Consider the following 24830-nt stretch of genomic DNA (forward strand, 5'->3'; position numbering starts at 1 on the left):
GCCTCTGACCCGCTCTTTTAGCCACAGTATTTAAGTACTGACATAAAATACAATTTGAAGGTACAATTACACAGATTTTAGGGGTGAGTTACACGTAGGAGTTGAGATGACAATGTAAAATGTGAAAGTGAAGGTGTAGCAGTTTGTGGTTGTGACTGGGTTTTGACACACAGTTTTACACTGTGTACGAGGAAGGGACTGTTCTCTTCAAAATATTATTACTAAACATCTGTTCAATGCTGCTGGCAGTAAAAAGGATTTACACAAGACTAAGATCACTCAATTTTTGTTAGGTAAGGAATATGGAGTTGAGGTACAGATCAGCCATGATGTCGGGAAGCACTTCTTCACACAAAGGGTAGTGGAAATCTGGAACTCTCTCCCACAAAAAGCTGTTGAGGCTGGGGGTCAATTGAAAATGTCAAAACTGAGATTGGTAGATTGTTGTTAGTCAAGGGTATGGAACCAAGGCGGGTAGATGGAGTTAATTTACAGATCAGCCATGATCTAACTGAACAGGAGCAGGCTCGAGGGGCTGAATGTCCTACTCCTGTTCCTAATGATCCTATGATTACCTGCAGGACTAAGGAACCACCTTCTCATCGGAAGTATTAAGTGATATAAATGCTAAACTTGGATGAATGTCTAGTATTCAGAAGTGCCAGGAGATTAAGCTATTCTACCACAGCTATTCAACTACAACAACTTACGTAGTAAAACGTCCCAAAGTGCTTTACAGGATCGTGTTATCTAGCCACATAAAGAGATATTAGAACAGGTGAACAAAGTCTTGGTCAAAGAGGTAAGTTTTAAGGAGCGTCAAAACTCAGAAGCAAGACTGGCAATGGTGCAGTTGGCCCATCTCTAGCAGTACAGCAACAAAAGTTATTTATTTTTCAGGGTTCCTGGAAAATGAATAACGAATGCTGTTGTAATGGGTATTACTGCAGGGCAACAGAGGCAAGATTATCCCCCTCCTCCATTTGATGTGACGATACAACTTATGTTTATGTTAAAATTTATATTATATCACTAAATGTGTCTTATTTCATGTTCACTGGCTCTTTTTTTATCTAAATAGAACTAAGTCGGAGTGAATTCTAAAAGAGGGAAAGCTTTGGTAGGACAGTGCTGAGACTCTGTTTGAATTCTAATTTTGTCAATCATTTGCACACAATTTTTCTTCCACAAGTTATGATCACAGGTGGGCCATTATATGGGGTAATTGAGAGGTTATTAAGAGGAAAGGCTGAACAGGCTGGGGCTCTTTTCTCTGGTGTGGAGATGCCGGTGATGGACTGGGGTGGACAAATGTAAGGAATCTTACAACACCAGGTTATAGTCCAACAGTTTTATTTGAAAATCACAAGCTTTTGGAGGCTTTCGCCTTCGTCAGGTGTGTGTCACCTGAAGAAGGAGAAAGCCTCCGAAAGCTTGTGATTTTCAAATAAAACTGTTGGACTATAACCTGGTGTTGTAAGATTCCTTACATCTTTTCTCTGGAAAAGAGAAGGCTGAGAGGTGACCTGAAAGAGGTCTTTAAGATTACGAAGGGGTTTGACAGGGTAGACGTAGAGAAGAGGTTTCCTTTTGTGGAGGAGACCAAAACTAGGGGCCATAAATATAAGATAGTCACCAATAAATCCTATAAGGAATTCAGGAGATACTTCTTTGCCCAAAGAGTGGTTAGAATGTGGAACTCACTACCATATGGAGTAGTTGAGGCGAATAGCATAGATGCATTTAAGGGGAAGCTAGATAAGTACATGAGGGAGAAAGGAATAGAAGGATGTTGATGGGGTTAGATGAAGAAGTGAGAGGGGAGGCTTGTGCGGAGTATAAACACCGACATCGACCAGTTGGGCCGAATGGCCTGTTTCTGTGCTGTAAATTCTATGTAATGTAATTTATGACAGCAGTGGTGCACTCCATGTCCGGGGAGGAGGGGGGTGGGGTGTGGGGGGGGGGTTGGTGGGTGTGGGAGGGCGAGAAGCACCAGTCTTGTCCCACAGCATCACTGGTCGGGTGTCACATTACAGCACTTGCAGGAACTGTAGAGAAGTTTGTACTTTCGGCTGAATAAAAAGACATGACAGTAGGTGGCAGCAGCGATACTCTAACAGGGAAATAAATATATATATATGAGCAAGGTTACGGTAAGCAGTTATTATGCCTTACAGTGGCGGAATGTGGTTAACACCTGGGATTCCTAATGCTGGGCAGGATTTTTTTTTCTGCTTTTTCACCAGTTTAGTAGTGATACAGGAGCAGGCAGATGTGAAAACTAGTTTTTTTTAATGCCAGATCCCTGCCCCTATCTCAGTCCAGTGTATTTTCCAGCATCACTTCTGCCCACAGATATAAGGTTTTGATAGAGTAAATAAAGATAAGCTATTTCCACTGGTAGGAAGGTCGGTAACCAGAGGACACAGATTTAAGATAATTGGCAAAAGAACCCGAAGGGGAGATGAGGAGAATTTTTTTTTAACTCAGAGCGAGCTGTTATGATCGGAAATGCACTGCCTGAAAGGGCGGTGGAAGCAGATTCAATAGTAACTTTCAAAAGGGAATTGGATAAATACTTGAAGGGGAAAAATTTGCAGGGCGATGGGGAAAGAGCAGGGGACTAATTGGATTGTTCTTTCAAGGAACCGGCACAGGTAGGATGGGCTGACTGGCCTCCTTTTATGTTGCATGACTCTAATTAAATAAGGCAATAATACCACAGTGGCATTATATGTCCCATCCTCCGTTATTATTGCCTCAGTGACGCTGGATGCTGCTTACCCCAGCATTAAACAGGTGTACGTGTTACTAGGCGACGGGTAACGTGGAGAAAGCTTCAAATGCCTGCAGCAGACACCATAATAAAGTGAGGGACTGATGCTAAACATTACCTGATTGCTTCAACTTGTGGCAGAGCTGCGGAGTTAGTAAAACAGTTCCAGCTGGAAGGGGCTGCCTGGCCCTTTAAGTTGGTGCAGGCGTCCAATCATGCAGCAGCTGTCAAATCCACCCCCCACACCCCTCCACCCTTTCAGCGGCGAAATCCCAACCGCAGTTGGGAACAGCACCGGGGGCACTCAGGAAATATTTAAATCAGGCCGGCGAGGGAAATTCTGCTGCTGTCAGCATGAGCTACAAACAACGGGGCAAGAAAAGACCACCTGGTCCTGCCCCACACACCATGATGGCTGGTACATTGTGTCGAGACACTTCCTCCCCCATCCCACCCCCAGTCAAGCAGGTGGAAACTCAAACTCTGCTGCCCTCCTGGTGCCAATGCCACTGGAGTGGGGAACCCAGGGTTGCTTAGTCCAGAGACAGTTGGTTGCTTTGCCCACAGAAATAAATGATAATTGACAATTGTTGTCATATATCTATTTTTGGAAAATGTAACACTGGTTCCTCATAACCTGGCTCATGATCCAAACAACCTCCGAAAGTTAAAGATTTCTTTTGAAGCAATCTTTTTGACTATAGTACGCAACTGAATGGCAATAATAAACTTGCGGTCATACAGTAAGCTGTGACTGAAGAAAATTGTCTGATTGAAAGAAATTATAAGTAGTCTTGTCCTGCAATCAATTAGTTACAACTTACCGGACTCCTGCATGTAAGTATAAGCACATATAGAATTATATAATACTGTGTTAAGAGTTGTTAGGTTAAAACTTGTATAGAACCTTGGTTCGACCACACTTGGAGTATTGTGCACAGTTCTGATCTCCATATTATCGAAAGGATATAGATGAATTAGAGAGGGCGCAAAAAAGATTCACAAGGATGATACCAGAACTGAGAGGATATCCTTATGAGGAAAGGCTGAACAGGCTGGGGCTCTTTTCTCCAGAACAAAGAAGGTTGAGAGGTGACCTGAGAGAGGTTGTTAAGTTAATGAAAGGGTTTGATAGGGTAGACGTGGAGAAAATGTTTCCACTTGTGGGGGAGTCCAAAACTAGAGGTCATAAATATAAAACAGTCGCTAATGAACTGAATAGGGAATTCAGGAGAAACTTCTTTACCCAAAGAGTGGTTAGAATGTGGAACTTACTACCACAAGGAGTAGTTGAGGTGAATAGCATAGATGCATTTAAGGGGAAGCTCGATAAACACATGAGGGAGAAAGGAATAGAAGGATATCCTGAAAGGATGAGATGAAGTAGGGAGGGAGGAGGCTCGTGTGGAGCATAAACACCGGCATGGACCAGTTGGGCCAAATGGGCTGTTTCTGTGCTGTAGTTTCGATGTTACTCCATGTAACACACCTGAGAGAGAGACACAGCTGTACCAGACAGCCATTTTATCACAGCAGGGGGCAGTGGGAAGAACGTCAATCTGCTCTCTCTCTGAGGCTTGCCTGAGCAGCAAAGATAACACCTGATGAAGCGATCTCCCGATGAAGCATCTTGTGCAAGTGAGTTATAATCGATACCGATCTCATAAGGATTGCACGAGAGGGGTTGTGTTTTATTATATCATTGACTTGATGTAATAAAAAGTATTTACCAGATGTTTTCAGTTGCTTCCCAGTCCTTGAACTTGTATTAGAGGTAAAGGCTGTACGACAACATCCTATACTACCTCCACTTAAGGGCAATCGGGATAAATGACAATATCCTACAAAAACCCAGCACTGCTCATGTAACAGGAGATATGCTAAGCTGCTCTTTACATTTAGTTTAATCAAATTAAGGACGGCAAACATATAAGGCCCCGAATTTCCTGGATCGCACTTGCGCAGAAGTTACACCGGTATCTGCGCCGATCTTGCCGACAGGAACTTACGCCAGAATTTCCTGAGGAGCTCATTTTGCCAACACCGAAATGTAAGAACTGGCGCAGAACAAGTGCGAATTCAGCGCCACCAGTAGGGGCACCGGCGAATGGGCTGCTGTCTTCTGCCGTGACGCCTCACTCTCCGAGCTTCTTGCCTCGGCTGCTCCTCTTCCAATTATTATGCTCACTGGGAAGATCATTCCTCGTGCACTGAGGCTGACAGCACTTTGGTTAAATATGGTGCAGGTCTCTGTGAGAGAATTTCCAAAAAAAAAGGTGGCGGAGACTATCGGCATCAAACATCGGAGATTTCAGTTAGGCCGTTATCAGATGACTTCGAGCTGTGCTGCACTGCACCTAAGATTTTTAGACGTAGATCTACACCAGTGCATTATTCGGGTAAATCCAGGAAACATTGCTTGAGCTGGTCTTTTGCCAAGGGGGAGGGGCCATGCAAATGAGCAGCAGAGGAATTCGCCGGACGTATCTCAGAGGTGGCCCGAACCATCGAGGAAATTAGCGCGTGGCGATGTTTCAGTATAAAAGCGGGGTAAATCGGCTGATGCGCAAATTTCCTTGGAAGAAATGGCACAATGCTGCACTTACACCAATGTTACGCCAAGAACAAGTCTATCAGAAGAAGAAGTTGTTAAAATTACAGTTATGTGAAATGTATAACATTGTCGCTTGGCATTTGTTTTGCAGGAGTGCAAACCACTTTGATTGCATAAATGTGACACTTTTACCCCTCTGATAATTTGAGATAATTTTGGCATTACCAAGTGCTGAAAAGCTAAACTGTGTTTTATAAGTTTATGCTACATCTTTGTTTGTTGTTTTGTAAACTTTATGTTACAGACACATACTATTTTTGTGCCACTGAGAAAGCAGCTTTTAACTGTAGACTCTGGTTTTAACTGAAACTAAGACTGCACAATGCTTTAATAGTCAGAGAGAGACAACAGACTCGAACCTCGTCTACCCAAAATGGATGAAAACAAAAAAACCCAGAGGTGACACATCCTAACCAACTGTAAAAGTTAGACCACTGTAGTATACACATTCATATTTTCATATGGCAATTTTATTAATGGAGTGACTAGTGACTGTTGTGTCAGCCAATGAGTTGGAGATGCAACGGGACTTGTGGTTTTAATTTACTCAAGAACTACAGCAAACAGTCTATCTACTCATGAACTACAATAGAGTCTATCTACTCATAAACTACAACAAAGAGTCTATCTACTCATAAACTACAACAAAGAGTCTATCTACTCATAAACTACAACAAAGTCTATTTACTCAAGAACTACAACAAAGAGTCTATCTACTCATAAACTACAACAAAGTCTATTTACTCAAGAACTACAACAAAGAGTCTATCTACTCATGAACTACAACAGAGTCTATCTACTCATGAACTACAACAAACAGAGTCTATCTTCTCATGAACTACAACAAACAGAGTCTATCTACTCATGAACAACAGCAGAGTCTATCTACTCATGAACTACAACAAATAGAGTCTCCGAACTCATGATCTAAATGACAGCAGAGTCTCCTGAGTACTGCAGGATTATTTTCCAGCAAAATGCAGTGAGTGGAGGATAGTTACATAATACAAATTATGTGCATAAAATCAATCCCAGTCACTGACAGCAGTGCGGATTCCAGGCATGATTGACGGGGGAAATTACCCAATCATCTCCACTCTGGCCGGAACTTGTGATGTCACTATACGCAGCCTTTTATTAAACACATTACGGCCCAGAAAATGGGTGGACCGGTGATCCCGGCAACTGTGCCAGGATTGCAGCTGCTAGTGGCCTTTGGTGTGACCCCTTTCAGAGTTTGCAAGGTCAGTAGGAGGTCACCTCATCTGAATGTGCCTGGTGGGCACCTGTGGCACCAGGGTCACGTCTTGGGCGCCTGCTTTGCTCCGCAGACCAGAATGTCCGGCGGGTTTTGTCAATGGGCGCTGGGTTCCTGCGAACCTTGGAAAATTAAAATAGTCACTGACCGTTAATCTTTCAGGGTCGTGATCCCAGCCTGGATCCCCAGGCGGGCCCCACTTCTGCTCCATGGCTGGCCAATACGGACCACTGGTGAACAGTGAAGGCCGGGAATGTCCGGGAGTCCCCAGCCCCTCATATATCAATAGCCTTGTGAGGTGCAAGCAAATGCTCCGCCCCCTTACAAGGCCCTACGGGGAACTCCCGTTCGAGTCCGGGACCTGGCGTATCCAGGTATCGATTATTTTCCGGCCTTTCCTCCAAACTTCCCATGGGAGTTGCAACAGGAGTGTGTTGGAGGGTCAAGGGTTTTTGGCACCCTTGTATTGCTCCAGTAAAATGGCTGCGAAAAATCAATCAATTAAAATTTGTGTCCAGAGAACCATTTAAACTTTGTTTGAAATTGTTAAAATGTTTAACTTGAGTACAGAAGATTAAGGGGTGATCTAATTGAGGTGTTTAAGATGATTAAAGGAGTTGATAGGGTAGATAGAGAGAAACTGTTTCCTCTGGTGGGGGAGTCCAGAACAAGGGGGCAGAACCTTAAAATTAGAGCTAGGCCGTTCAGGGGTGATGTCAGGAAGCACTTCTTCACACAAAGGGTAGTGGAAATCTGGAACTCTCTCCCCCAAAAAACTGTTGAGGCTGGGGGTCAATTGAAAAAATTTCAAAACTGAGATTGATAGATTTTTGTTAGGCAAGGGTATTAAGGGTGAAAGAACCAAGGAGGTTACCGGAGTTAAGATACAGATCCACCATGATCTAACTGAATGGCGGAATAGGCTCGAGGGGCTGAATGGGCCCACTCCTGTTCCTATGTTCCTATTCCTATGTTAACTATAAATTTCTATTAAGAACTGTCAAAGTCCTGTCTTTGGTAGTATAATTGATAATGAATTTCAACTATTCTGACTAATTGCGAACTGTTTCTTATGGTTCTGAATATATAAAATCTCTAAGTCTTTATTGAGGCGGTGGCACTATTAAACCCCTTTTCCTCCAATAACCTAAGGCATTTTCAGTCATTGGCTGTGTATTCAACAACAATCAATGTCATGTAAACCTATGCCATATATAAGAAGTCATACCATCACTGTTATACCATTATTGAGGCTTAACTTTCAAAATGCATTTGTTTTTAATCTACACATTCATTATGAAACCAGCTCATGTGAGCCTTTAGAAAAAATCCCTCGCTCTTGAAAAAAAGCACACTCTCTTATTGTTACATCTCCCTGTTACCAATGTTTAGAGATCCAAAAAATGACTTAAAAACTAACTTCCTTTACCTGTCGGGTCCAGAAAGGGACTGTTGGCACCCCAGCTTTGGTACAGCGCTGACAGGTCTTGCGGACTGTAAGTCGTAAGCATGTTAAAAACGTCCATGTGCTTGGAAATGTCTCCGGGTTCTGGAGGTGACTCCTGTTTGACAATGTGTAAAGATGTAGAGACTCCCGCTGGATTGGAGCAATGTTGCATCAATAGATTCATCTGCCCATCTCGTACACAGTTCCCTGATGCTGCCAGCTCATTTGTACCTATTGACCTGCACTCTCCTTGAAGCAGAGGAGTGGCTTTATGCTTCGTGTATTGGTCACCTTTGGGTAAGACTTTGCATTCTGGCTGTAGACCGAATTGGATCTTCGTTGGGTAAGGTTGGCAATGATTACCAGAAAGCGCACAACCAACACCGTCATCTTGAAAAAATAGATCTTGGTATTTTGTAATACTCTCCATTGGCATGCCATATCTCAGAACTGCAGAATGTGCATTTAAAAACTTGTTTTCAAAATTACTAGCCTGTAACATTTTGTGCTGTAAACCTGTATTTGGCCTCACTTTTAGTTCTGAAGTAAAGCCAGACTGCCTATGGCCGTTGTTTGCTCTCTGGCACCAGGAAGTATCTAGGCCTAAGCCTGCAGACCCCGTGCCTGCTAAAGGAAGGGAACCTCTGGACTGCGATGGTTGAAGTGACTTGCTAGCGATCCCTGAGGACAAAGGAGCAGCTTTCGGTGTCAGCGATTTGCTCTGACATGGAGGGTGGGTACCTACAGGTCCAGAGGTGGGCATGGGCGAGCTCTCTTTACCATCCAGTACAGGAGGTGGCCCCGTGCGTCTACTGCCAGTAACACCAGCCAAGTTGCGATTCGTGGCTTTGAGCCCATTTCTGGCTAGCCATTTCGGAGCTGCTGCGTTAAGGTCCAACTTGTGTGTGACACGTTGGTGCATCAAGAGCACCTCGGGGTAAAGGGTTGTGTGATTACAAAACTGGCAAAAATGCACGATCATAGCATTCTGTGGTGATAAGGTAGGTGAACCCTTCAGAACGAAATTATCGTTGCAAGTAATGTTTTTAAAAATTGTTGTGGTCAAATCCAAAGGAAGTTCATCTTGGGCTGCATTTCTGTTAGTATCATTGGTGTGCACTTGATCTGCATCTTGCGGAGGCCTTTCTACACTTAGAATGTTTTGATTTGAAGTGTCTGACTGAGGTGACTCTGAACTTTTTAACTGCATTCTACTGTTTGAGGTGTTCTGACAACCTGAGGGTAAGCTGGACTGGAGGGTATTTTCCATGATTCTGTTAAATCCAGTGAGCTCCTTTTTCTGTTGTCTCATTGGTGCCTCCGTTTCAGAATTCGAGCTGTATTCTTCAGAGGCCGCTGTGGTCCCATTAGCATCCAAATAGCAAGTGGCATCCCGAGAAGGATAGACTCCTGCTCCTGCTGTATCAGGTAACGTGGCATTAACACTGTTGCTGGGATCTGGAATGCCCTCATTAGATTCATTCTGAGGAGTTGGGTGATGGCAGCCCATGTGGCACTTCAGTAGAGGTGACTCAGTCACTGTGTAGTCACAGTGAAAACATTTGCATGGCTTTTCTCCTGTGGAGGGAAAGAAAACACACAGGGCTTTCAAAACAGATGCATTCACAATTAAAGATATAAGATTGCATATAAGATCCTGAGAGAGCTTGACAGGGTAAATGCTGAGAGACTGTTTTCCCTGGATGGAGAGTCTAGAACTAGAGGGCATAGTCTCAGGATAAGGGGTCAGTCATTTAAGACTGAGGTGAGGAAGAATTTCTTCACTCAGAGGGTTGTGAATCTTTGGAATTCTCTACCCCAGAGGGCTGTAGATGTTGAGATGGATAGATTTTTGGACTCTAGGGGAATCAAGGGATATGAGGATTGTGCGGGAAAGTGGAATTGAGGTCAAAGATCAGCCATGATCTTACTGAATGGCGGAGCAGGCTCGAGGGGCTGTATGGCCTACTCCTGCTCCTATTTCTTATATTCTTATGTAAAATACATATACTGTTTACACTCCATGAAGAACTGGTGGTACTACTCTTAAAAAAGAAAAGAAAGACTTGCAATTATATAGCGTTTTTCACAACCTCAGGACGTCCCAAAGCTCTTTACAGCCAATGAATTACTTTTGAAATGTAGTCTCTGTTGTAATGTAACAAATGCAGCAGCCAATTTGCGCACAGCAAGATCCCACAAACAGTAATGAGATAAATGACCAGATCTTCTATTTTAGAGATGTTGGTTGAGGGATAAATATTGGCCAGGACACCGAGGAGAACTCCCCTGCTCTTCTTCGAATAGTGCCATGGGATCTTTTATTTCCAACTGAGAGGGCAGACTGGGGCTCGGTTTAACATCTCATCCGAAAGACGGCACCTCTGGCAGTGCAGCACTCCCACTTAATGCTAGACAGTTACAAAGTGTTGGCTGTTTGCGTTTTGTTCACTTCTGGTTGTGCTCAGTTTTACGGGAAGCTAATTGGCAAAGAATGTAATTTGGCATCTTCTTACTAAATTGGCAAAGCACAAGATTAAATTCCGAATTAAGAATGTCTGGTTGCATGTTATCTATGAAAGGACATGTCACTGTTCCAAGTGTTGTCTTTCAGATAAACAATCAAATGTATTTAACCAGAGCTTTTTATATTATATATTAAAAAAATAAAAACAAAGGTTTGATGTGTATATATGTATAACCTTCTCCTGAGGTACAAATTAAATCACAGAATCATTGAATGGTTACAGCACAGAAGGAGGCCATTCAGCTCATCGAGTCCATGATGTGTAACAATCATTGGATCCCTTATTAATATCACAAACTTGGGAAAGTTGAATATCTTGGCTCTACGTGGTAGGTTTCATGTTTAAATTGTGTGCACATTTCTACTTTCAACTTAATAATGAATAATAATAAATGCAGTTATCAGGTAAAAAATCTCTAAACTCTTCACACATTTAGTTACTTTCAAAGTGTAATGACTGTTATGTAAGTAAACTAAAGCACTTAGCTGCCTGTAGCCTAACTCGCACCAAGTCCCATTCACCCACTGCCCCTGTGCTCGCTGACCTACATTGGCTCCCAGTCCAGCAACACCTCGATTTTAAAATTCTCATCCTTGTTTTCAAATCCTTCATTGCCTCACTCCTCTGTAACCTCCTCCAGCCCTACAACCCCCTGAGATCTCTGCGCTCCTCCAATTCTGGTCTCTTGCGCATCTTCGATTTTCACTGCTCCACCACTGGCGGCCGTGCCTTCAGCTGCCTAGGTCCTAAGTTCTGGAATTCCCTCCCTAAACCTCTCCTCCTCTCTATCGCTCTCTCCTCCTTTAAGATGCTCCTTACCTCTTTGACCAAGCTTTTGGTCACCTGTCCTACCTGTCCTAATATCTTCTTATGTGGCTCGGTATCAAATTTTGTTTGATAATCGCTCCTGTGGAGGGCCTTGGGACGTTTTACTATGTTAAAGGCGCTATATAAATGCAAGCTGTTGTTGTTGTTGCAGAGTGACACTGGATGAAGAGACAGTGAATATCAGAATCACTATACAACAAGACAGTCGCTGATCTGCGCTAAAATAAACACTGACCTGTCAAAAACTATCATTAGTGTATCTTCTAGTATTTATGAATAGCTGTACACAAGGTTTCTTTCAGATGGAGAGTAACGCAAGGAGCATGGAAAGGCATTAGAAAGTGCTCACATTGGTTATTTAGACTAGTTACACTACTAGGCACTAGCACATCGCTATGCTTTCTGATCTTGATGTACTGGATCAATGCTAACTTTGAGCCTCATGCATAATAAGTTAACATAATTCACGTCCAGCCCATTTTAGAGGTCAGAATCAGTGTTGTTTATGTGCGTGTCAAAGCCTAACTGCACAGTACTGGTCTACAAAATCTTAAAAGAACGTCTGATTTTAGTGACTAAAGCCAACCACACAAATCAATTCGTCGTTTAGCTGTGTATGTTTTATTTTCTCCGCAGCTCCAATTCTGGCCTAATCACCTCTGAATTCTAATGTCACTGATCCAATGATCCAATGATCCAAAAAAAAAATTCAAACATATTTTAATTTTGCACATAAATCATTAACAAAAATAGAACAAAACTTTGAACAGTTCATGGCATTATTAATTCAGCTTTATAAATTGTGACCATCATAAAAATACTCAGATGCATAATGACCTCGACCATAACTCTGACTGTAGTCTTGTTTTGTTTCAGTGTTCTCTTTTACTTTTTTTCCTGTTTAGGTCATCATACACCATACATCATTCCTTTGACCAAGATGAGCCGGTCATCTTACTGCCAATATCAACCCATCACTGGGTGTAAGCACATTTTTTTGTTAAAATTGAGAAACCAAGGTGTCGGGCGATAGCTTAGGACATCAGCAACAGCACAGCAGATAAATCAGAACTACATCCACCTGAGAGGGCAGACGGGGTCTCGGTTTAACGTCACACCCAAAAGGCGACACTTCCGACAGTGCAGCACTCCCTCAGTAATGCACCAGGAGTGTCAGCCTAGAATATGTGCTGAAATCTCTGGAGTAGGATTTGAACCCACAACCTTCATGACTCTGAGGCAATTGTGCTGCCACTGAGCCACGGCTAACAACGTATATTATAAATAATATACCTCACTGTGTATACAATAATTGTAACGACAAGAGGTTGATTTGTACAGCTCCCAAAGAGAGATTCGCCCCTCGCTATCCCTTTAATCTCCTCCAGCCCTTCGAGATTTCTGTGCTCCTCCAATTCTGGCCTCTTGTATATTCCATGATCTACATCGCTCCATCAATGGCAGCTGTGCCTTCCGCTGCCTAGGCCCTAAGCCTTGGAATTCCCTCCCTAAACCTCTCCACCTCCCTACCTCTCTCTCTTCCTTTAAGACACTCCTTAAAACCAACCTCTTCTTCTGTCCTAATATCTCTTTTTGTGGCTCGGTGTCATGATTTTGTCCGATAACACTCCTGTGAAGCGCCTTGGGACGTTTTACTATGTTAAAGGTGTTATATTACATAAGAACATAAGAACATAAGAAATTGGAGCAGGAGCAGGCCAATCGGCCCCTCGAGCCTGCTCCGCCATTCAATAAGATCATGGCTGATCTGATCCCAACCACAAATCTAAAGAACACAAGAAGTCGGAGCAGGACCTGGCCACATAGCCCCTGGGCCCTCTCCGCCACCCACAGGGCATTGACCGATCCGAACTCAGCTTCATGTCCAATTTCCTGCCCGCTCCCCATAACCCCTAATTCCCTTTACTTCTATTAATGCAAGTTTCTGTGTTTCTGTGTTGTTATAGATAGTTTACTAAAGACTCCCATTCTTGTGCTAAAAATAAATATACCTAATCTGATCATGTTAAAGGAAATTAAAAACAGAGGGCTAACAATTGGATTGCGCCCGAATCGGGGGCATGCAAATTGGTCTGTCAGCCTGATTAGTACAGTGAGTTGCGGCTGCCAGTTATGGCCTAAGAAACAGCTCGCTGCTCGCAGCGGGTGAGCAAGATCGACCAACTAGGGCCGCTGGTTAGGTCGCATGTAGGCCAGTTAGTCCTGAAAGCAGCAGGCCTGAAGCCTGCATGTGTTTAGGGCAAACCAATATCGGATCGGGTCCTGATACAGGCATTAGTCCCCTTATTAGGACATTCAAGAGGCCCTAACGCCTGTTTTAGGCGGCTGCCTGGGATGCCCCATGACGCCGGGCGTGGGAGGATTGTCCCCTAGATTGGACCACTTTGCACCCAATTTTCGCCCGGAAAACGGGCACAAAGAGGTCCAATTTCACCCCCAAAATCTGCCAACATCAGGATCATCATAAATAAGATTCGATATCTAAAATATAGTCATAACCGTTTCGGTGCAATCTGCACTGTCTGGCATTTGATCCCATGCACTGTCCCCATTTCTATTTTTCTATATTTTTTTTTAACATATTCTATAAAAAGCTCAAGGGTTGACATTCTTCTGAATCTCTCAGCCTTGTAAAATGAAAACATGCCACTAGGTGGTTCCACTTCCAAACTGCAACTGCACAGAAATATCAACTGCACGTCTGTGTAGTTTTAATCCTCCTTCCGAGCACTTTCTTCACTAGGGAGCAGCAGAGACTGCGTCAACGCTAAACAGGGAATCTATTTTCACTGGAACTAGAGATCATACGGCTTTAAAGTGCCATTAAAAATACATTTAAAAATAACCTTCTGTATTCAGAATATACATCCGTTGTCAACCTGATAAAGAAAACAAGTACAGCAGCAATTATACACTGGCAAATGTTCCTTGATGTGCGCAAAGCTATTGGCTCAGTTCTTCCATTTCTTGTTGTTAGCTTATGTCTGGCATCTGATTTTATACGGACGTATTAGCCTGAACAATTACAATGAAGAGGACATCATAAATGTGTTGACAACTCCTCCCCCTACACACAAAATTCCCATTAATTACTTAAAGGCATATAAGCAAAATTTTCAAGCAAGTTTATAGAGGCACTGGAGAAGGTGCAAAGAAGATTTACAAGGATGATACCAGAACTAAGAGGTTATAACCATCAGGAAAGGTTGAACAGGCTGGGGCTTTTTTCTCTAGAAAAGAGAAGGCTGAGGGGGTGACCTGATAGAGGTCTTTAAGATTATGAATGGGATTGACAGGGTAGATGTAGAGAAGATCTTCCCACTTATTGGGTAGATCAAAACTTGGGGCCATAAATATAAGGTCGTCGCTAATAAATCCAATCAGGAATTCAGGAGAATGTGGAACTTGATCCCACAAGGAGTAGTTGAGGTGAACAGCATAGATGCATTTAAGGGGAAGCTAAACAAACACATGAGGGAGAAAGGACTAGAAGTATATGCTGATAGGGTGAGATGAAGAGGGTGGGAGGAGGCTCGTGTGGAGCATAAACACCGGCATAGACCAGTTGGGCCGAATGGCCTGTTTCTGAGCTGTGCATTCTATGTAATTCTATGTAAAGTTTGAGTTTCATGTGAAAAGAATGCAACTAGATTGTCGGGCATTAACGCATGAAGCTGGGATGGTTATTATTAGAAATCATGTTTAAATTTCCACCTGGCGTAACTACTCCCCATTGGAACTTAAACTAACACTTACAGACATAAATATGGAAAGGGATAGCGGCTGATGCAAAGTAGCACAGTCAAGAATAAAGAAGTGATATCCGTCCTCATACTATATTGCACGGAGACTTTTTTTTTGTTAACAGGATTAAAAGCAGAAATTTTTGAGTGACACTCCCGTCCAAAGCATTTCCTTCTTTTCCCTTTACTTGGACTCCTCCCTCACAGTAGTCACCATAATTGGCCGATGGACAAATTAGTGGGCTTCCCTGCCCTAAGATCTTCACAAACGTCACTCTGAAATCGGCCCTAGGAGTGTCGGAGAGGTGTACGGCGACTCTGTTTTCTCTTTCATCCCTGCTAGAATCAACCAGAGCCTCCTCACATTTCTCTGATTGAGATTTGCAACTCAGTACGTGGGGATCGCAGGTGTGTCCCCCGATCTGCTAAGTCCAAATCTTCCCCAGCATGTTTGAGAACATGCGATCCGGGAAGCTTTTCAATTTTTAATATGACCCGCAGCACTCTCGCCTCTGAATCGGAAGATTGTGGGTTCGAGTTCAACTCCAGAGGCTTGAGCACTAAATCTAGGCTGACACTCCCGGTGCAGTACTGAGGAAGTGCTGCAGTGTCGGAGGTGCCGTCTTTCGGATGAGATGTTAAACCGGGTCCCCGTCTGCCCTCTCAGGTGGACGTAAAAGATCCCACTAAACTATTTTGAAGAAGAGCAGGGGAGTTCTCTCCACTGTCCTGACCAATATTTACCCTCAACCAACATCACTAAAACAGATTATCTGATCATCATCACACTGCTGTTTGTGGGACCTTGCTGTGCGCAAATTAGCTGCTGGATTTCCTACATTGCAACAGTGACCACACTTCAAAAAGTACTTCATTGGCTGTAAAGCAGTTTGGGATGTCCTGAGGTCGTGAAAGGCTCTATATAAATGCAAATCAGTCTTTCTTTCCTTCTCATAAAAATGCATTTAAAGAAGTTATCAATGATGATAAATTTTTAAAAATCACTCAAAAAATTAGGAAGAACTACTCTGCTCTTCTTCAAATAATGCCATGGAAAACACCAGAAAAATGATTTTTGTTTCCTGCTGTGCCTAATATTCTGGGCGTAATTTTACACCCGTTTTGAGCCAGCGTAATTGCAGGAAATTTGCGTGTACAGCTCTTTAGTCTGGGGGCAGGGCCATTATAACGAGTTACGTGCGTACCACACTTGTGCCCGAGTTTCCTCGAACTTTTACGTTCCGATTACACAGGTCTCCGAGCACAAATGCACAGGAAATTCCAATCCAAGATGTTATCTTCTTAGGATTTTGCGCAGAATAATATACCGGGAGTAGGCAAAACATGTTTTTATGACTACTAAACACTTAACTGCTTTCCGTTGGATATATATGTGCTTTCTGTTCGTATGACAGATTTCAGCTTCAGCACAAATAAATGCAAACTTTTAGGCGCATAAGGAAAAATCTAATGCCAGCAAATGGTCGTAAAGAAGTTTGTACTGAAAGCAGTTCATAGTTTACCAAAGTGACAGCACCCTGTAATGTAAACAACCTGTGTAAGCCCCCTTGCTTGGCTCTGTACTTGCTTAAAAACTATTTAATCTTCAACTTCTTCCAGTTCTGACAAAAGCTCTTTGACCTGAAACGTTAACTCTGTTCCTTTCTCCACAGATGCTGCCTGACTTGCTGAATATTTCCAGCATTTTCTGTTTTTATTTCAGATTTCCAGCATCCGCAGTATTTTGCTTTTAATGTCAGCTCCTTACCAGCCATTTACCCGTGAACTACCACCTTAAAACATGATTCTGCATCTGTTCTTTTGTTTGTATGTGACTACAACCTCTAGCTGTTGTTTTTTTTTTCTGTTAAAGACCACCCTCGATCCCTCTGTTCTTGCAAAATTACCACCCCATCTCCAGCTTCCCATTCCGCTCCAAAGTCCTTGAATGTGTACTCGCCTCCCAAATCACTGCCCATTTCTCTCTCAGCTCCATGCTTGAATCTCTCCAATCTGGTTTCCCCCTCTCCCACTGCACTGAAACAGCCCTAGAGAAAGTGACAGATGACATTCACTGTGCATATGACCGAGGTGCATGACAGTCCCCACCACTTATAGCATATATCAGGTAAACGGCGCCAACCATTCACCAGTACCTTCAGAGTCAATTACAAAGTTGCCGCTTATTTTGGGCAGTTCAATAAGTCCTTCGCACCTCATTAATCCCCGGTACTTACCGATGTAGTAATAAACTTCCTGTTTTTCCTTATATCACAAAGGGGGACTGTATAAATTTTAAACTGCCCAGCTTCCGCTGATGGAGATGAATGGCTCATTTGGAATAAAAGACATGATATTTGAGCATCAACAACAGCTCTGTAATCATCTTAATGGGCAATGTTTCAGAGCTATTTCTGCTCATTTTGGAAAGCGAAAGCAGTGAATGTTCCAGTTCAAAATGGACAGCTCAGTTCACATTTCGCAATATGAACCATGACAAATGAGAATTGACAATTGTGCTTTAAGCTTTCAAAGAAGCTGGAAACTGAAATTACAAGCTACTCTCATCAAAGGTTTCATGCTGTTTCACTGAAAAGGAGGAACTTGCATTTATATAGCACCTTTCAGGACCTCAGGATGTCCCACGGCCAATGAAGTACTTTTTGAAGTGTAGTCACTGTTATAATGTAGGAAACACGGCAGCCAATTTGTGCACAGCAAGGTCCCACAAACAGCAATGAAATAATGATCAGATTATTCTGTTAATTAGTGAATTTGGTTGAGGGATAAATGTTGATCAGGGAGAACTACTCTGCTCTTCTTCAAATAATGCTGTGGGATCTTTGGATGCCCACCTGAGATGGCGCCTCGGTTTAATGTCTTATCTGAAAGATGGCACCTCCAACAGTGCAGCACTCCCTCAGTTACTGCACTGCAGTGTCAGCCTAGATTTTATGCTCAAGTTCCTGGGGTGGGACTTGAACCTACAATCTACTGACTCAGAGGCAAGAGTGCTACCCACTGAGCCACAGCTGACACCATTATGATGCATAGGTTAGTGAAATTGTGCTTTTATTACAAAGTACTGTGGGAGTGTAAGCGATATTTCCAAGATCAAATGATGCGATTATTTCTGTTTTCTTGAAGAAATCGTAAATCAGTGGCCCTGCTTATTATGAGGAGTGGCTGTGCAACTACTGCGCAGATGCTGGTCATGTGTGTGCTCAAATATGCCGACGTCACGTCATAACATGTAGTCAGTGCATTAACATAATCTGAAGGTGCTCCCAGCCATGTAGAGCATGGCTGAAAGTGTCACATCAGTCAGGGGCCAGAATGTAGGCAATGAAAGGGCTGCTCACTCCCAGTTCAATGCTGTCATTTTTTTTTGGTGGCAGGTGGATACAATAAGAGAAAGACAGAGCTTGCATTTATACAGTGCCTTTCACAGCCTCAGGATGTTCCAAAGTGCTTTACAGTCAATTAACTGAAGTGTGGTCACTGTTGTAATGTGGGAAATGTGGCAGCCAATTTGTGCACAGAAAGGTCCCACAAACAGCAATAATGACCCAACAATCTGTTTTTGTAGTGATGTTGAGGGATAAATATTGGCCAGGACACCTGGGAGGACTCCCCTGCCCATCTTTGAAATAGTGCCATGGGATCTCATACATCCACCTGAGAGGGCAGACAGAGCCTCGGTTTAACGTTTCATCCAAAGGACGGCACCTCTGACAGCGTAGCACCCTCTCAGTACTGCACTGGAATGTCAGCCTAGGTTTTGTGCTCAAGTCTTTGAAATGGGACTTGAACCCATGAGCTACTTGACGTAAATGCAAGAGTGCTACCAGCGGAGCCACGGCTGACAGTTATACAAAGGGCAGTGGTTGTGGTGCTGTTGTGCTGGCTCCATTGTGGATAAATCTATAAAGCAGTCAGCAAAGTGTTTGTTTGCAGTAAAAAAAAAGGCAAATTAGGTCCTAGGTGGTGTTAGTAAAGGAAAATAAAATAAGTTTACATTGTTGCTGTATGAGACATTCGTCACAAATTTTCAGCTGCCTTGTTTTCTGTTTAATTAAAAGAGCAAACAATCAAGGTAATTTTCTGACATCACATTCCCAGATAATGGTCAAACAAAATATGTGCACAGCACCCTCCAAATTTTTAATATGTGCTCCCGTCAGCTGAGGCTCCCCAGGAGAAGCACAAAAGGCCAGAAAAATATCCCTAGTGTCTTTTGATCAAAAGATTGAATGAGCTTGTCTCGTTGATTGATTGGTTGGTGGGGACTTGTCAATACTGTAGTGTTTGCACAGAATCTGTGCCGTGCCAGCTCGACGGTCACACGTCGTAACTGTTCACGTTTATTAGTTTGTAACATTGGTGAGGGTACGTACGTTATGAAGGTATTATTTTAAGTTTGTCTGAAAATCTCTACTTCCAAAGTATTAAGAGGCAAAACGTTGATCAGTTCTTCCACTTTCTAGTACTTGGTCAGATAATCATTCTTCCTTCATTTCCCCTGAGTAGCTAACTACATTTGGCCCATCTTTGTTGCAGATTCTGACTCACACTGATCACTTACCTACTTGTAAGGAAAGGCGCAGGATTTTTATTGCCTGCTCATAATACCCTGACCCATGATGTTCACATGGTAATAAGGGTATCATGGGGATCAATGAGGTCCTCACTGAGAACAAGGATCGGTATTATGCCTTTTTTTCTCCCCCCTCGCAAATTATTCTGAGGGCCTATCAATGTCTTTTTGTCAGACATACAGCTGTAATTGTGTGAAAGATTTGAGTACTGTTTCATGTGCAACTCAGAACATAAAAGTCTGCTGTACTTGATTTGCATCCCGTTAACAGCACACATTTGGTGCAAAAAGTGACAGGAAGAAATTATTGTTCCATTCCAGAATGTAGTACAACAAGAACAACTTGCATTTCTACAGCGCCTTTAACATAGTAAAACATCCCAAGGCGCTTCACAGGAGCGTCATCAAACAAAATTTGACACCGAGCCACATAAGGAGATATTAGGACAGGTGCTTGGTCAAACAGGTAGGTTTTAAGGAGCGTCTTAAAGGGAGAGAGGTGGAGAGGTTTAGGGAGGAAATTCCAGAGCTTAGGGCCTCGGCAGCTGAATGCACGGCCGCCAATGGTGCAGCGATTAAAATCGGGGATGCGCAAGAGGCCAGAATTAGAGGGGAGCAGAGATCTTGGAGGATTGTAGGGCTGGAGGAGGTTACAGAGATAGGGAGGGGGCCATGGAGGGATTTGAAAACAAGGATGAAAATTTTAAAATCGAGGCATTGCCGGACCGAGAGCCAATGTAGGTCAGCGAGCACAGGGGTCTCGAGCGAATGGGACTTGGCGCGAGTTAGGATACAGGCAGCAGAGTTTTGGATGAGCTCAAGTTTATGGAGTTCATGGAGTTTATCTCATACTCGAAAGCTCCTCAGCCCTCATTACGCCTTAAAGCAGGCTTACTGAGTGTGAATGTGATGAAAGTAATAATTTACGTTAAAAACAGCTTTACATTTAAATATTTGATTGCACTGTTGCGGGAAAACACGAACTAAACCCCAAAATGTTCATTAACACTAAATGATAACTGACAGAAAATGTGTTACAAGCAGCTAGAATGATGGAATTTAACAGTCGCTTTTGCAATTCAGGTTGTTAATCACACATCAGTGCCTGCATACCTAGCCAATCAAAGCACATACTTTCATCAACCTATTGATAAAAGTACAGTACATTTAATTTATTTCTAATTTACCGTCACTCTGTAAACTATCACCACACTCTGTGGTATAATCAAGAAGAATAGAAAAAAAAGACATGATAATATTTTTCAAATTATGCCCAACTCATCACAATCATGAGATGAATCATCTGGAGATGAATTAATTTGATAAATGAAGGGGTTTTGATAGAGTAAATAAGGAGGAACCTTTTCCACTGGCAGGAGGGTCGGTAACCAGAGGGCACAGATTTAACATAATTGGCAAAAGGACCAGAGTGGGAAGTGAGGAGATTTTTTTTTTAACTCAGCGAGTTGTTATGATCTGGAATTCACTGCCTGATAGGGTGGTGGAAGTAGATTCACTTACAAAAAGGGAATCGGATATATACTTGAAAATGAAAAATTTGAGGGGGTATCGGGAAAGAGCAGGGTAGTGGGACTAATGGGATAGCTCTGGGCACTACACTTTAGGAAGGATGCCAAGGCCGTATAGAGGGTGCAAAGGAGATTTACGAGAATGGTACCAGGGATGAGGGACTTCAGTTATGTGGGGAGACTGGAGAAGCTGGGATTGTTCTCCTCAGAGCAGAGACGGTTAAGGGGAGGTTTGATAGAGGTGTTCAAAATTATGAGGGGTTTTGATAAGGAGAAACTGTTTCCATTGGCAGGAGGTTCGGTACCCAGAGGACACAGATTTAAGGATTTAAAGAACCAGAGGGGAGATGAGGAGAAATTATTTTATGCAGTGAGTTGTTATGATCTGGAATGCACTGTCTGAGAGGGCGGTGGAAGCAGATTCAATGCAACTTTCCAAAGGGAATTGCCGATCGGCTGAAGGCTTCCTTGTGAGGCCTGGGGGGCCGGGGTGGGGGGGGGGGGGGAGTTGGGGGGGGGGATGCTGCATTCCGGCTTCTCCTGGCCCACAAGGAGCTTAAGAACAGGCAAAGATGTAAAACTCACCTGGGCCTCTTCTGGCCAGTCGGCTCGTCCCGCCATGTTGGTGTTGCCGGGCAGCAGACAGGACGAGACTCCCCCCTTCAAAATACATTGTTGTGCCGATGACATAATCGGGCCATCTATTCTGAATTTTAAGTAGGCCCCTCACCTGTTTTTAGTGGGAGCTTCGTCCAGGGCCTGTACTGATGACGTAAATATTAAGGTGGCCGGGAATGTGGCGGGTTGGGGTGCGACATTCAGATATTTTAATCAACCCCCTCCCCCCGCCCCTCCCTCAGACCCTCTCTCCTGCCCGTCGGTGGGGAATAAAATCGAGGCCTTTGAACGTTTCAGGTCATCAGAGCTATGACAACGAGTGAGTTCTGACGAAAGGTCATCGACCTGAAACGTTAACTGTGTTTCTCTCTCCACAGATGCTGCCTGACCTGCCGAGTGTTTCCAGCTTGGTTCTATTGAGCTGAAGTTAAGATAAGTGCAGAATTGCAGCCATACCTGCCTGTCACAGTACCAGTAACCTTGTACTCAATAACTCAAGCTTTGTAAATACCAGTTAGCCACTAAAAAGGAACATTTGCATACCTTTTTGCTATTCTGTCCGTGAAGCCACATACCTCTATGTAACACATACTAAAGTCTTTACACAAAGGGGTAGTGGAAATCTGGACGTCTCTCCCCCAAAAAGCTGTTGAGGCTGGGGGTCAACTGAAAATGTCAAAACTGAAATTGATAGATTATTGTTAGGTAATAGTATTAAGGGTTATGGAACCACGGTGGGCAGATGGAGTTAAGTAATGAGGGGCGGTTAGTATTGAATAGCATTATTAATATTAAAATGGATAGTAATGTCATCTTGGCTAGGTTAGGAAAGCTCAAAATTGATAGTGTTCCAGGTCCAAATAATATCCATCCAAGGGTGGTTAAAGAGATGGGACAGGTGCTCTGTGAGCCCCTTGCCCGTATCTTTAATAGTTCAAGAGAGTCAGGGATAGTTCCCTTAGACTGGAAGCTAGCTCATGTCATTCCTATTGTCAAAAAGTGAACAAATCAGAGCCGGGGAACTACAGGCCTATTAGCCTGACCACCATTATTGAGAAGATGTTAGAAGGGATCACAAGAGATGCCCTTTATCATCACTGGAAAAGGGACGGGGCCGTTAGAAATTCACAACACGGCTTCCAAAAAAAAGGTCGTGCCGAACAAGTTTTTAGAGAAGTCACTGGAATAGTGGATGAGGGAAATTTGGTAGACATTGTCTACCTGGACTTTCAGAAAGCCTTTGATAAGATACCTCACACTAGGTAATTTCACAAGATAGAATCTTGTGGTATCAGTGGAAATTTGAAAAGCTGGATTAGGGATTGGCTCCAATCCCGCAGCCAAAAAGTTGTAGTTAACGGATGTGGTTCAGCTTGGAGACATGTTACTGGTGGTGGCCCCAGGGATCGGTCCTGGGCCCGCTACTCTTCATGGTCTTTATTAATGACCTGGACAGTGATGTTGGGAGTATGGTAAGTAAATTTGCCGATGACACCAAAATCTGTGCAAGGGTTAAGACAGTAGCGGAGTGCAATCAAATCCAAAAATATTTCGATGTGCGAGGGGAGTGGATCACACCATGGCAAATGGTGTTTAATTTAGATAAATGCCATGCATGTTGGTAGAGCCAACACAGAATACACGTATCATTTGCAGGGAACAATACTGAAAAAGGTTGAGTGAGACAAAGATCTTGGTGTTATTGTGCACAGATCACTAAAGGTTCATGACCAACAAAGAGAAACTGTAGCTAAAGCTAACAAGGTATTGGCTTGTATTAATAGAACCATTCAGTATAAATCAAAGGACACCATTTTAACACTATACAGGTCGCTGGTCAGACTGCATCTAGAGTACTGTGCCCAGTTTTGGTCCCCCCACATGGAGGGTGATATAGCGGCCTTGGAAAAAGTCCAGAGGAGAGCTACAAGAATTATTTCTAACTTAGAGAACTCAGCTATTCAGATAGGCTCAAGGACCTTGGTCTATTTACTTTAGAGCAGCGTAGAGAGGTGACCTGATAGAGGTCTATAAAATAATTGAAGGGCTGGATAGTGTCCCTATTGATAGATTATTCCAGTTTAACAGATTGGGAAGGACCAGGGGACACGAGTTTAAACTGTGGAAGAGTAGGATGTTAGGCGGTTCTTCTTTTCCCAGAGAATAGTGAACCTCTGGAATACACTGTCGGCTGGTGTGGTGGGTGCTGACTCTCTGTACACCTTCAAGCGGGAGCTGGATCGGTTCCTGACTGGAGCAGAGATCGCATCATATAGAAGGTAAGTGTCTTTATAAATAACTCTTGGTCCATGTGATCTCCTGAACTGGTTTCGATCGCCGGAGAGGAATTTTAGAGTATTTTTTCCCTTATTGGCTCTGGATTTTTTCTGTTTTTTTTGCCTCTCCCAGTGTAATAAATTGGATAGCCAGGTGGTGAAGGATAGAATACTAGAGCCTGGTCTTCAGTTGCTTCCAAGCCTTTATTCACAGAGATCCACATTGTCCACCCCACACCCTACATCAGCTCTCATATAAATGGATACAAGGGCGTTCCCAATTGATACGCACCACCTGAATACAATTAACACTAATTTATGCAAATCATATGGATACAATTAACACCCAGGAGATTACATGGCTGTGGGGGTGGGTGTGAGGCGGGTGGGGGCGAGGTGGGGGAAGAGGTCAGGGGAGGGAAGAAGTGTTTAGCCATGATGGTCCGGCCATCATGGTGAGTGGGGCAGGCTTGATGGACCAGCTGATCTTTTCCTGCCCGTCAACTTTCGTGTGTTCATAAGATACCGATCAGCCATGAGCTAATTGAATGGTGGAACAGGCTCGAGGGGCTGAACGGCCTCCTCCTGTTCC

General features: G+C 43.3%; 1 protein-coding gene across 2 annotated transcripts in view; it reads right to left on the minus strand.

The window, feature by feature from the left end:
* znf516 (zinc finger protein 516) overlaps positions 1-24830 on the minus strand; it is a 189912-nt gene that overhangs the window by 43423 nt on the left and 121659 nt on the right. For both annotated transcript variants that reach the window (XM_067981937.1, XM_067981936.1), the window contains exon 3: positions 8081-9676. In XM_067981937.1, the coding sequence (XP_067838038.1) occupies positions 8081-9676 (1596 nt within the window). The remainder of the gene's footprint in view (positions 1-8080; positions 9677-24830) is intronic.

This window comes from Heptranchias perlo, chromosome 3 (genome assembly GCF_035084215.1).
Source record: "Heptranchias perlo isolate sHepPer1 chromosome 3, sHepPer1.hap1, whole genome shotgun sequence".
NCBI classification, from domain to species: domain Eukaryota; kingdom Metazoa; phylum Chordata; class Chondrichthyes; order Hexanchiformes; family Hexanchidae; genus Heptranchias; species Heptranchias perlo.